This window comes from Wasmannia auropunctata, unplaced genomic scaffold (genome assembly GCF_000956235.1).
Source record: "Wasmannia auropunctata unplaced genomic scaffold, wasmannia.A_1.0 LD335244.1, whole genome shotgun sequence".
In the NCBI taxonomy this organism is placed as follows: Eukaryota; Metazoa; Arthropoda; class Insecta; order Hymenoptera; family Formicidae; genus Wasmannia; species Wasmannia auropunctata.
Genome location: NW_012027646.1, coordinates 822474 through 837390, shown reverse-complemented (window position 1 = coordinate 837390; position 14917 = coordinate 822474). Strand labels below are relative to the sequence as shown.

The 14917-nt window shown below is 34.0% G+C and overlaps 1 protein-coding gene across 10 annotated transcripts in view; it reads left to right on the top strand.

The window, feature by feature from the left end:
* LOC105457403 (beta-1-syntrophin) overlaps positions 1–14635 on the top strand; it is a 193917-nt gene extending 179282 nt beyond the window's left edge. For 9 of the 10 annotated variants that reach the window (XM_011702045.1, XM_011702052.1, XM_011702051.1 and 6 more), the window contains 3 exons: positions 12372–12586; positions 13344–13561; positions 13965–14635. In XM_011702045.1, coding sequence (XP_011700347.1) covers positions 12372–12586; positions 13344–13561; positions 13965–14057 — 526 coding nt within the window. In that variant the 3' untranslated portion in view covers positions 14058–14635. Of the gene's footprint in view, positions 1–12371; positions 12587–12901; positions 13051–13343; positions 13562–13964 lie in introns of those variants that run through there. The other variant, XM_011702053.1, reaches the window with a different exon arrangement.
* The last annotated feature ends 282 nt before the right edge of the window (positions 14636–14917 follow it).

Here is a 14917-nt window from a genome sequence, read left to right as displayed (position 1 = left end):
TTGCAACAGTTGTAAACAATCACAAAGTTCAATTTTTGTAAAAGAATAATTACATTTATATGTACACCGGTAATGTTAATATATACAAGAATTCTATCGGAATGTGGATAATGAGATTTTGCACGGATGAATAAATCGGTGTTTAAACAAATACATCGATCGAAACGTTTATTAATTCCACGTAACGTCCTTTTGCAATCATTGCGGCCGTGCTGCACGCACTAATCACGATTGGTTTCGGTTTTCATGGCGAATTGCCGGGTTGGTAAATAACCGAGTGAGCAAATATCTCGGCAGAGCATTTGTCAATAACGGACTGAAATTAATAGGATGGTAATACAGATTAGATCCTGTTAGAGATATAATATATTAATTATTGATTCGTGATATCAAATATATTCATTTTTTGTCAAATTGTTGAAATTAAGAAATATTCTTCAATTTTGGAAAGATTGTTTAATCTTAAAATGATACTTTTATAGAATGAAATAATAGATGTTACTAAGAGACAAAAATTTTATGTTTTATGAACGTCTATTATTGATATTTTAATCCTATGGATTATATAAAAACACTAGACAGAATTCTTTCCATTTTATTATTGTAATATCAAATTAAAATCAATACTCACTGCAGTGTCGTAGTCCAAAGGCGATACGTATGAATTTAATTAAAAGTCTGTTTGTTTATCTGAACGAACGATTCTCGAACCATCAACAACGCTGTTCGATACACTAAATTACGTTATCCTTACAGGATGGCGTCGTTTCCGCCATATTTTTTCCATTGTATTTATTGCGACGACGTTCCGCGACCCATTTCCGTTCTTTTTCCATCTCGATATCGGCGTGCAATCGATTTCAACGTCTCGTTCTCTGGACGTTTACCTACTATCTGTCCGCTTTATTTATTTATTTGTACACTTGAATGGATGGCGATCACTGCTACATCGTCTCGTATTAATATAGGTTCAAGCGATCGATTTATTTCGACGTTGTTTATTTACTGCATGCGGATGTTTATTCAGCCAACTTTGTGTTGCGACCAACGCGAGTGGTTGAGAGATCAGTGTCGCGTTACACTAGGGATCGATTTTGGTTACAATTGTTTCGAGATGTTGCCAAATATCATCCGCATGAATGAATATTTACCAAAAATCTCGAGTCTCGGTGAACTGATATCGCGCAAAACTTTATATGTAATATGCGAGAGAGAAAAATTTGAGCAAGAATTTTATCTATGTTGTCTAAGAAATGGTAAAAAATGAACAGTTAATACCTGCGTTTTTAAGTGTTTATTCGATGCACCCCAACCATCTTTACACCCATGACACACGTAAACAATATAATAAAGAATTTATTTCCTAGAAATAAATCCTTGATGAAATGTCATCAAGTATTTGCCACTTTTCTCGGAATGTTTCACGAGCCGGATATTTCTCTGGAAATGTTGCTGCTTTTCTGCAGAAACGCCGCTTCAATTTACTGCCTCAATCGTGAATCTCATTTACGGGACTCAGCATCGCGGAAAGCGGCTTACAAAAAATTTAAAGGAGCTTTAGTTTTAAAGCTGACTTCGAGATAATTTGTGTCGCGAACTACACGTTAAAGTCCACTTTAAATCTCGACTAACTTGAAATTCCTCGAGCAAAATCGTTGCCGCGTCGCCGTCCGGGAATAATCTCTTGCTTCTTTAAACCGTCGCCGTGTTGCGATAGAATAATTAATCGTATGGAATAATTAATGGATTGGCTAATGGGTTTTCATTCCACGGAATTTATGTACTCCAAAATAACGCTTGAAAATAATAATTGATTTTGGTGGAGACCACTCTTATAATGTCGTTTGGTACATTTTGTTTTTTAGGAATATAGATAGAAAAATGTGCAATAAAAAGTAATAAAGATGTAAAATCAGAGTATTACTAGGTTGAGTTAAAATCATTTAATTTAGCATGACTGATGTTAATAATATAAGAATTATAAGAATTTAAGGAAAAGAAATTGCTGTTTAAATGCGTACTATCTGAGAAAAAGTGTCACATCGCTTAACACACCTTAATTTATCTTGGTTAACTTGTAAATATGTGCAATTAAATATTTTATATTTTTATCTTGTTATTCAAAGAAAAATATTACGAATAGTATTTTTATATGTTGATAAAAATATCGAAAAATAAACTTTGTTTTTCTGTTTTGTATAAAACATTAATGGGTCTTGTTTAATCCAGCGTGACAAAAAGTAGACGGTTGTTACGAATAATAGTGAGGCAACATGAAAATTTTCATAGCGACATTTTCTCAAGAGCGCTGCTCAAAAGCCGCGTCCATTAATCCGCGAGGAAACGCGGCGCTTCATTATTTACATCCACAGAACTTCGCTTCGCGGTCTTGCTTACACGGTGCGCGCCGTCGCTCGCCATTTAAACTGTCGCCGCGTCCGACGCGGTGATTAACCGAGCGGGTGATCGTAATTAACGGTCCGGCACGACGCCTACGAAACTTAAGGACCGTGACCGTGCAATCTTCTCGGATCACGAAGCACACCGCAAGCCGCCACCGCCGCGGTTTATTTCGAGATCGCAAAGAGGGGAGAGAGAGAGAGAGAGCTTATTCACTTTTGGGACATTTCAATGTACTTTACTAGATTGATTGATTGGTTTTCAAGTCATTTTAATTACAGCGAATATTTTACATCCCTTAAATTTTTGTTTTCTCACGCATAGAATTGTCGCGAGTTTTAAATTTTTAAATCTTGAATTACGTCACAGCTATATTAGCGTAAATATAGAAATATACTAATGATTATTAAAACATATAGACAAATAGAAAACTTTGTTTTTTTTTAACATTTTTTCAAGCTCATATACTCCATGTAATCAAGAAGAATAATAAAACCACTGAGTCCGCGTACTGTCTTCTTCCTTTTTGCCCCATTCGCGTGACAACCTCCTCGTCTCTCACGTATCCTGTATTTTTCTCTCTGCGCTCGTATTTGCAGATCACATACGTGCGCTGCTCGACGGTTTGTTTGACAAGGGTTGCCAGGTTCTGATGATTAATCACTTGCTATTAATTAACTGAGAAATCGTCCCTCACTCCGTGTTGCTGTTGCATCCCATCCTCTTTCAACTTTCCTAGCTATCATATACTTATTGGAGCTTTATTAACAGTTTAATAGATGTTTTCTGATTAAGGTGATTATATTCTAGATTATAAAGTCTAATAAACGATGTTAAACATATAACATAGTGAGACAATTAATATAGAAAGCAATTTATCACACAGTAGATTATAGAACAGTAGATAGAAGGTAAAGTCAAAATTGATGAAAAAATAAATGTAAAAGTATATTTATCTTTAAAGACTCGTGAAGAGATATTCTTTTATGATATTTTGATGAATTAAAAATAGCCTTGAAATATATAGGTATAATATTCTAGGTTTGTCAAATCTGATTATTTTATACGGATTTTTAAAAAATGCTTACGTCTGACATCTACATACATTAATTATCTACGTCACACTATGTAATCTTTATATTATTTATTAAGAACTGAATGAATTTGTGAACGTTTCTATTTACTTCTTATTCCGTGCCTGTTGCTTTATTGTGGACTTTTAATTAACTTGCTTCAATATTTGATTGATAAGTTATAAGTGACGAGAAATAAGTCGCGTTTAGGACTTGCTGAGGGTGCTTTTTCGCGTTATTCTTACCCGAACTGCTCGTCCTGGAAGAAGTGCGTTAAGCCAGTGTTAGTTCAGTGTAAAAGAAACTTTATCGTGCCTGTCAGCCGCGAGGTAGACGAATGGCGCCCTTAGCACCCTTATCTATCTGCAATTTTTACGCTTAGCCCCTCTTCTCTACCCTGCGTCTCATCCTTGCTGCTTTTTTCTTCTTTTCCTCCTTTCCCCGGCCTGCATTAATATCTTCTAGAAGAAGCTCAGCTCTAATCCGTCAAATCCGAAAAGCTCTACGAAATAAATGTCTACAGGGTAATACACACGGACGATCGATACAGGATGGCAAGATTTGATTTGAAATTTTTGCTGAAGGTAATCCTGTAATCGATATATATCATATCGAAAAGAATAAAATTCTGATTTTCCATCTGATTTTTTATTTTAGATAAGTATATTTTAGCTATTTTATTACTTAAGCAAGCTTTCTTTTTTCATATAACATTTTTTAGCTTTTGCTATTTGTATTATATAACTTACACTCCAAATTCGTTACAGTGAGATTTCACTGCAAAGCAGTGAAATTTCACTTTAGCGAATAGGCAAAATGCGACCACCCTCTTTGCAGTGAGATTTCACTTTAACTTAAAGTGAACTTGAGTCACTGCAGTTAACAGCGACATTTTAACTGCTAGTAAAGTGATTTTTTTATTCTAATGAATTTTAGATAGAATAGGCTCCATGAAATAATCAAATATAGTGAAGTAATTGCCTATGAAGATGGGAATCTTATAGATGAATATTTGCATGGAAAGATATTAAATTGTTTGTCAATTTAATTTATTACAAGTTTCCGACTTCATGCAAAGAACTGTGTTTTAAGACCGACAAACTGTGCGGTGCCGCAGATCGTGTGTGATTGGATATTGTAACGATAAGAATTTCACACACCAACACCCGTGTCGGCTCTCATTAAGCAATTACTTTACTATATTTTTTACTCTAGTAAAATTACTTTTCACTGTTAATATAATGAATTATTTTCTACCATAAAAAAATTTTCACTACTAAGAAAGTGATTTTTCACTTCTTCTTCAGTTAATTAATCACTTTTCTTGCAGTGGATTATGCCACTGCAACCATGTCACTGTTACCATAACAGTGACATTTTTCACTGTTTTTAATAAAGTGAAAATTTTACTTTAACAAAAGTTAAAACTCACCTTTACATACAGTGAAAACACTAAAAACGACCTTTCACTGTATGATAAAGTGACAATTTTCACTGCAACGAATTTAAAGTCTAATGTTAATTATTTTTTAAGAAATGGGGAATGGGGAATTATTTTTTGAGAAATGAAGCCAATTGAATCATAGACTTAACTTTAGATTGTTTTAATTTTGTACTCAATAATCCAAAAGACAAATAATTATAAAGTTTATCATATTGGAATGCAGTTTTTAATCTTTTTAATTTTATGTCATAGAGTGTAATGTACATTGTACATTCAATATGTTATATATTGTTATACTCGTGGTGCTCTGACATATTTGGATATTTACAAGTTAGTACTTTCAATATTTATTGTTGCAAATAATATATATATATATATATATACATATATATATATATGTATATACATATATATGAAAACATCTTTTTTTATCTTCATGGCATATGCGTTTATTTATCATTGGCACGATGTGCTGCGTGACCATCAATTCGGATTAGCCCGCAGCTCAATAGGAATTTTCAAACCACTGTCATTTTTTTCTGCACGCCACTGCAGATTTATGGTATCTATCGTGCTTAGATAGTATGTGGTTGTATCGGAACTCGATATTATGCGCACACACATGATAAAAGTCGGTCACAGCGATACTCTTTAAATTAAGTAAAAGTAGTGCGCGCGCTCACATCAAGTTTAAAAATAAATCATAAATCCTTTGTTATTATATGTATATATATATATATATATATATATAAAATTAAGTATTTCAGTATTTTAAGGTATTATTATTATATATGTATATAGAAATAAAACTTATTTTTTATTTCTTTCTTTTTATATCAATTATTCAAGTTTCAAAGAAAACAGTGTGAAATATATTGACAACAAAATCATTTATGTGCAAGTAAGCTGCATTTTCTTCATAGTTACAAGCTAAGCAATTTTATTGCGAATCCAATATCCTTATTCTAACCTTCTTCGTGAATAGTTAAGAAGACCAGCCGAGCGGATCGCGGCGGCACCATTTGCTGCTAAGTGCTCGATTGTTGCGAGGTGATTCAACATGCAAGCTCTTCGGCGGGAAATCAATTAGCTCTAAAAGTTTTCCGTCGGCGAGCTTGATGAGCGACGACTAAAGGAATACCTGACGATGCAAGGAGTGCTATGCATTCAACTCTTAAACTACCTAGATAATTTTTAATTTCCTTCTGCTCATCCACCTTTTCCCATCGCCGAGTAATTCAGATCTAATTAGCTGCTACAAAGAATGACACCCGCTATTCTCATTTTTAATTCTTCAATTAACTGCCGCAGAAGGACGTCCCTGCGGTGTTTTTCGTCCCAGTCTGGTGTAATTATGGAGATTGCAGGTAAACAGAATTTCTGATCGTGGCTGGGAGATGAGATGTTGCATTGCTTATTAAATTATAGATATATATTTGTCCAGTAATTTAATAGTCGCTGTAGTATATCTTTCTCAAAAATTGAAAATATTGTTTATAATACCGCAAGTGTAGTAAGAAGAATTTTAAATAATCTTTTCAATCAAAATCTTGAACTTAAGTATTTAAGTTCAAGTATAGTTAATGATAAAAAATAAAATGATTAAAATACTGATAAAGTAAAATGCACTTTAATGTGTTTGGATGATTGATAAAATATAGATAATAAATAAAAAGATGTCTTTATAATACGCCAATTTTTTTTAAGAAAAACGATGACTTTTAGAACAAAATAATTTGCATTATTTCTAAATGTAAGATTTTTGAAAGAGACGAATACTGAGATTCGCATAAGAGTCTTCAATGTACATCGAGATAGAAAGCTGGCAGACTTTGATATTTTTTGTTTTACTCTTTCAATAAAAGTAAGAATTTTACTATGAAGTAAAAGCGAAAAGCGCTTTGTTCCATTTACGGATTCACATTGCACTCGTTTCTTCATTCTTTTCTTATTCCCAGATTCTCAAATCTTTTAAATCCTTGATCTATACATCTCGATCGTTGAATCTCTTAGATTTTTATGTCTAGTGATTCTCTAATTTTTATACAATCTCTAAATTTTTATTATTTTTATTTGTATACATATATATTAATAATGTCGTAATTACTATTTATTTTTTTATTTTACTGTATGCTATCGTACATAGCTGTTTTATATATATATATATATATATATATATATATATATATTTGTTATTTATAATGCGTATTTTTTAAATTTTAGACTTTTTATTTCTTTCTAAGACGAAATTTTTAAAAATCTGTTTTAATCTAATCTAATTTAATTTCTTTGCTATTTTTTTTAACACATCTATTTTTTATCTTTTTGTTTTTTTCTTTCAACTCTCTCCTCTCTCTCTCTCTCTCTCTCTCTCTCCTCCCTCCCTCCCTGCCACCCTCCCTCTTTCCCGGTGGCACACAAATTCTGTTTTTCCTCAACATTCTCCCTAGTTTCTCCTCTTCACGATGTCCGGTGACAAACGGTCGCCTTTCCACGGCAGCCGGAAGAAAAGCCGGTTCAAAGAGCAGGGAAAACGAACGTTGAAAAAAAGCGACGGACATTCCGCAGGGAGAAATATTTTCTAGCGTTCGTAACTCATCGAATCTTCCACGTCACAAAACTCTCACTGCAAAGAAAATCTAGTAGCAGTGAATTGACTTTTAATTTATTTAAGCATTTATCATTTATTATTTGTCCCTGTTTCATTTATTTTACAGCTCTCAGACAGTTTCGACGAAATATTTGATTAAATTTTAAGTTTTTTATTTAAAATGCGAGCTATTTAAAAATTATTTTTAAAAATGGTCTATTAATAATTATGAAAAATATTGATATTATTATTTTTAAAATTATATTTGGTGTTTTTATAGCTTTTACACAACCCACCCACACACACGCACACGCACACGCACACGCACACGCACACAAAATAATTATTGGAATTTAACTTTATACAAACCTTTTATGCTGGATTATGTGTATGTACACGCGTGCAATTTTGTATAATAATTAACTTTTAAGTATATTACTATTATTTCTTGAATTATTAATATCAAGATTCTTTGTATCTTGCATCTTTAGAACGTTTACATTCTTAAACATAATATGTCTTTACCGTGCTTTTCTCGTTGGCTTAATAAGATTCATAATTGTCTGCCATAGTAAATTAAAGGCCATAGAGATAGAGTCGACTAGGCGGATAAGGACCAGATAAGAGCAACTGAAAAAGGAGTAGGGGAGGTTGCGGCGGAGAAGGGGTAGGACGGGGTATGAAAGATGGGGTCCCGATAATCGAACGGTGAACTGGATCAATTAAATCCTCCGGGGTAGACATTAATTATCGAAGGTGTCGTCGACAGTTTCCGATCGCGCGTGCAATCGAGGTACGATATTCGGAACGAGTTCAGGATTTTGCTCGCGGCGCATCCTCTCCCTATCCTACAACCATCGTCCCTTCGCCTCTTCTTCCTTATTCCCCGATTGGCCCTTCGGCCTGCGGTTCGAGACACATAAGATGGCTTCTTATATCGATCTCTATTTCAGCTGCGAATAAATGGCAATATGACTTGTTTCAAATATAGATATGACGCCAGTAAAATGTCGATAAGGATTAGTTTTATGAACATTTACCAAAATAGTATTTGTCTAATTAAAGATATAAGAAAAGAAAATCACCAAAATAGTTGTCTTATTGTTGGCAGTATATATTTTTGAATCCTGCATAATTCTAGCTGTCAATTGATTTCGATTTACAATCGCGCAAGAATAAATTGCGTATATAATCCATAATGGAGGTAAATGTGAAGGATGTTATGTAAACGCGGATGCTGCTGACACAAATCGAATTATTGATAATTCACAGTGAATTTCAACGCCGGTGATCGGCAAATATAGTTGCTGCGACTGAGCTAATGGGATTGTGCCGAAAGTCGATACTCGTCATGACGAAATCTCGCGTCTTAATCGGATTTTATCGCAGATTTTCCGCGATTTAATATCCCGCGCTATTTCTCGCCAACGAACGCTGTTAGGTATTTTTAAAATGAACGATATTTTTATATAGGTATGCGTTGCATATATAAAGTTGTTGAAAAAGTCATTTAATTTTAATTTAAGTGATAAATATTGAAATAATCGATTTTTTTATTTACATAATATCTAATTTGAATATTATTTTTAATGTTAAGTATTAATTTCAATTTTAATACTAAGTTTAATAAAAAAACTTATTAATAGCTGTTAAGTGTTTGAATAAAACAGTTATAAATAGTTTTAAAATTTATAAATATGTAGTTACAAAGTTTCTGTACATAACGAACTATAAAAGAAAAATATACCAGATTTATTATTATCGATTTATTTATCAAGTTTTGATATTCAGTTTCTTGTGCTTTAAACTAGAATTTAAATGAGTAAATTTAATAAAGCAATGATATATTAATCAATAAGAATGAAAGAAGAGAGCAGAGATTTTTAAATATAAACGTTTTTTAGTCTGAATGTTTTTTTCTCTCTCTATCGAATTTTTTTTCTGAAACATTTTTTCTGTCTCTTTGAATGTATTTTTATATAGAATGTTTCGTTTGATATCAAGCTTAAGGAATATTTTTTTTACTTTGATTGATTTTTTGTAAGAAATTTAAATAGCGTATAATTAAATTTGCAAATAAATAAAAGAATATGTTATTTTTTAAATGTTGTTGATTTATTTTATTAATAATATAGTTTATGCATGTTTTATTTTTTATATTATGTGTGTGTGTGTGCGTGCGTGCGTGCATAGATATGTAAAAAGTATTGTTTAATATGTACTTTAAAGATTTCAAATATACAGAAAATACTTTGCAAATATGCAGAAAAATTAAGCGTCCAGAGCGAAAGTTATGTATTGCATAACGCCGGAAATGTCTCGTTGTATTATTTTATAATATCGCGTTAAACTTTCCCGCGCATCGTTGTTGCGAATTAACGTCAGCTTCATTTTTAACGATGAGCCTGGCGTTTTCGAGCGGCTTAAATGTGGTGTCAGGCAGTCACGCTGTTTGAATGATCGGTGATCCAGCTAAGCCTCGTTTAAATTTTAAGTGAAAAAGACTAGAGGGAATGTGCATCGATCGTTCGTGGCAGCTTACGAGCCCGCGCTTCTGTTTTTATCGTGTCTGTTATATACAGAATATATAGAACATTCTGAGTATTATTTTTTTTCTCGAACAAAGATACTATACAATAAAATAAGAAATCTACTTGTTTACCATTGTTGAGGTAGAGAAATTAGAAACATCATTTATACGCATTAAGAGATAAAATGCTAAAATATCTTGATGATTTTTTATTTAATATTATCAGAAAATAAGGAGCAAATTATTATAGGAAATTATTTACATTTCATTTATTTGATTTATAAGTCATTGCTATTTATATTGCCAATTAAACTTGCGTATCATGTTTAATTAACAATAAAGCAACACAAATAGTATTGAATTATTTACAATAGAAATTTACTTATTGTGTTATTCTACTGGATTAATATTTATTATTAAAATTGGTTCTTATTAAATATTTTTAATTATCTAACTGTTTTCATTTGAGTTTTTTCATTTAATCATAAAATTGATTAAAAACTTAATTGTACACTTTTATACGTCGTAAATCTTAAAGCTAGAATTAAAGCTGGAATTTTTAATACATAATCAAGTTTTAAAACAGAACATTCGATCAATATTGCACGGAGAAGAAATTTTCCTCGAGTTACATGTTGTCGCTATTAATCATTTTCTTTTTCCGTCACCAAACATTCAGACATCGTTTTCTTCAAGTTTCCATTCGATGGGCAAAGAAACGAAAAAGCTGAAAGACGCGTGAAAAGAGCGGAACATGTCGGGAAGTTCTATTTCCGGTCGACGGGGCCTGTATCGGGCCCGACGCGAGAACGCGAAATGGCCGACTTAAGGAAGTTTTACTGCGAGACAAACCGGAAGTGATTCGGCTATCCCGAGGGAAACTTTCTTTTCTTCCTGCGGGCTTTTTCGTCGGATTACGGCCGCCGACGAACATCCATTCTCGTTTAACGCTTTTATTTACCGTTTGCGGCTGTCTCTCCAACTTCCTCCCGCTTATCGGAATTTTCTCCAGTCGCGCTTTTTGCTATTGCTTTTTTTTTCACTGTCCTCCCGAAGCGCTCGCGATAATGGCCAATGAATATCCATTGAGCCTAGAGAACTCAAATTATTTCGAACCTTAGCGATAATTAAGAATCTAACAAATAATAGTTAAGATCTACATATTTCGGCTAGGCAGTGTATGAAAGAATACATTATTTTAAACAGATTTACAAGATTAGTTCCTAAAGAATAGATATAAAATTTAAAGATAAAATAGAAAAATAGAGAGAGAGAGAGAGAGCAGATTAATATATACACATATCTAAAGATAATTAAATATTTAAAGGATTCTTATTTTAAATGTCTTCATTTAGATATTGATTATTAAATAAATAATATCTATTCTGAACTTAGAAACAATATTTTAGCTGCATAATTGCTGATAAATTAATATTTCTTCGACTCTCTCTCTATTGTACACGTCCTTTAATTGTTTGGGGCAATGTAATTTTAGCAACCTAGATACTTTACTTTGTCACGGAAACTCAACTACATCTCGGTACAGTAGACAACCATTAGCATTGGAGCGGAAAAGGCCCGGGGCGACCGTTAGGCATGTCGAATAATGCCGGGGGCGGACATTTTTTCTAGTCCAAGTGTGCTATTTTTTGCGTCCGTTCTGCGTCCTCTATTGCGTAGGGTGTTCTTTCTATCACTCCTTGTTTTTCTTTTTTTCCCGAGCTCGCCAGTGTCCCTCGAAAAAATCTATAAATCTAGCGCGCGGGCTCGCGAACGTCAGGACCATTCGTCAGCGGGCAGATTGGTGGGAGGGAATGGATTCGAGGAGGGTTGGGGAACTTGGGGGAGAAGGGGTGCATACGTGGCCGAACCCGTGTCAGGTGAACACTGCAGCTTCGTCCCACATGCAATAAAGCCGCGACGATTTTACGAGCGAGGCCAGCCGGATGACGAGGTAATTTACCTACCCGCTGGGAGAGGGATGAAGGGACGACGGGAATGAATCCATACCGTGACTCGCTACAAGGCGCTTCGATCGTTTCGATAAAGGTCGCCGCTTTTTTTTCCCGACATCCCAAGAGCGATGTCACGTGATTTTCCTACCTCCGTGGAATCTTCAATCTTCATTCTAGAGAAGCTTGCTATCGATCTAATGTAAAAACCGCATCTTTACATTAGATGCACGCGTGGAGTGAGAACTTGGAACGCAACGTTTTGTTGTATTCAGCTTTAAAAAGGCCGACATATAGTGTGCAGTTTAACGCGCGTTTAACGACTTTCATAAAAATCATAATTTGAGAATTTAAATGGGATTCGAATGGAATGTGATTTCAGACTGGTCTCCTCTCCAACGCGACAGAATGAAGCAGCGAGTAGCAGTAGCGGTTCGACTCAACACGGGGCGACGTTCGCGGTTCGGGTTGGCACGATGGACGGGGTAGTCACGCATCATTTACGAGCTGAAACACGAAGAGATCTGGCGGCCTGGGCACGGGCGATCGTTCAGGGATGCCACGCGGCTGCTCATTCCTTGCGGGAATATACCGTTCGTAAGTAACCTCACATGTTAACTAAAATTAATCATGTAATTTAAAAAAAGCTGAATTCTTCAGTTTTTTAGAATAATCATATTTAAAATAGTAATTTATTTGCAAAAACAAAAACTGGAGAATTGAAAAAATAAGACTGATAAATAGTCATTAAAAATTATGTAGATGAGATAGAAATGCGTAGCATGAAATACTTGAGGAAATAGTGAACCCGAGTTCTTTTTCTATGTAAGTTATACAGCAGTGGATGATAGTCGACATCTACACTCTCGTCATTTTCCGCGTTCGGTTCGATGAATTTTAATTTCTTTTCAGCGAGGACGAACGGCAATAATAAATCGAGATGAATGCCTCGCCCGTTTCATACGCGTCTTTTTGTTCGCGTCTCGCGTCGAACTCATCGATGATAAAGAACCGTGGATAGCGATGCGGCAGAAACGCGCAATGGAAAACTATATACAGGCTGTCTCATAAAAAATAGTATGTTGCAAGAAACTTACTTGAAGATTAAAAGTAGTTATATAATTACGATTATGATAATTAAAAATAAATTTAAAAATCCAGCCTACCAATTTTTATTCTTTTATTTCATATGTTAATATAAGATATAGAAATAAAATATAAAAAAGTATTTAGAAAATATAGAAAAATATTTAGATTTTACTAGATTGAGTAGAATCAGTTTAGGATAGGCTGAATAGATTTTTACTTTTGTCTACTGTTATTTTAATTTTGTGATATTTCGTGCGTGTTATAGGTTGCACATGGCAAAGTAAGGCCTGTCAGTTGGTTGTCAACCACGAAGAAGGTTTCGCGCTTTACTCCGCAGGAACGCGGGGCACTGCCGGGAACGGCGTAAGTCCTGGATCACCACCCACGCCGCTCTGGAGAAGATCCTTCGACAAATTGAAAATGTCCGCGGACGACGGCGCCCGTCTTCTGTGGCTCGATTTTGGAGGCGAAGATGGCGAAATTGTGAGTATTTGATAGACATATGAATTTTTAAAATCAAAAAGATCGCGAAAAAGTTAACGTTTCGAGGAATAGGTCCGAGCGTCATAAATTTAGGAACAAGTTTGTGAAACGAAGGAAAGTTTGCTGTAATCGTAAATTTCCTCGTTCCTTTCAACTTACATCATTCAACGTAGTTACTTGTACGACATAGTTCTTTACTATGTAAGACCATCGTTTTTTATTAATGATGAAAAATGGCTCGCTGTTCTTAGTCTCTAAAAAACTGTTTTCTCACTCGTTTTGAATCCATAGATACTTAAAATTGGATTAGTTAAAAATTAGACATTTTCTTAAAAACTAGGAAAGTTAAGTATGCCATCAGCTTCCGTCAGTAAGTAAGAAGTATCGATTAATACTATTGTAGGAGCTTGATTTGGAGAGCTGTCCGAAACCAATCGTGTTCGTCCTGCACAACTTCCTTTCGGCAAAGATTCATCGGCTCGGTCTGAGTGCATAGGGGCACGAGGGGGCCCTTACAGAGGCCCCCGATTTGCCTCCTCACACTACCAGGTCTGTTACCAGCGTCTTTCTTCATTGAACTAGAAAAAGTCGCAGTGAGAAAGAAAAAATTGATTTTTTTTCTTCGAGGATTCGAAGTAACAAATAATAGAACCTTGATGAGCCAAGAAACATCCTAATGGATAAGAAACGTAAGGACTATCCTTGTCAAAGGTTTCGCATCGCGTGCAGCACCCTATTCCAATTGCGAAGCTTTGGAATGTGGAGAAAAGAGAGATTTGAAGTAAATAAAACAGAATAATAGTGTAACAGTTTAGGAATGAGTGAGAATAGAATAATGAATTCGGACAGAATAACAATCCGAGGATTCTATAAAATTATGAATTTGAAATCGAGATAAAACTTGACTACACTAAATATTTAATTTTTCTTTTAAATCTGAAAGTGAAAAATGAAAGCATTAAATACCAGTTATTTAACGTTTTAGATACTGTAGTGTTTTAAAATGTTAAATTATAAAATTTGAGAATTTTTAAAGGCAATTTAAAAAATTTCAAGAACTGAAGAAAATTTTAGAATATTTGAAAGAATTGATTTCATTATTTACGATTCTGAATCTTTAAATTATTGTTTGTTTTAATATGTAATGCGTCAAGAACTGTATCAAAGATTCAAATATTTATAATGTTGAAATCAAATTTAACACATAAGCTCGTAAATATTTAAAAAACGGCCTAGATTTTTTAACAAAGATGCAAAGTTACAAATTGCACACATCGTAGAATTCTCGGACTCGGTCCAAGGATTCCAGTATCTCGTTAAAGAGGTATAAGCAAGATGAAAAGAAGACTGTACATT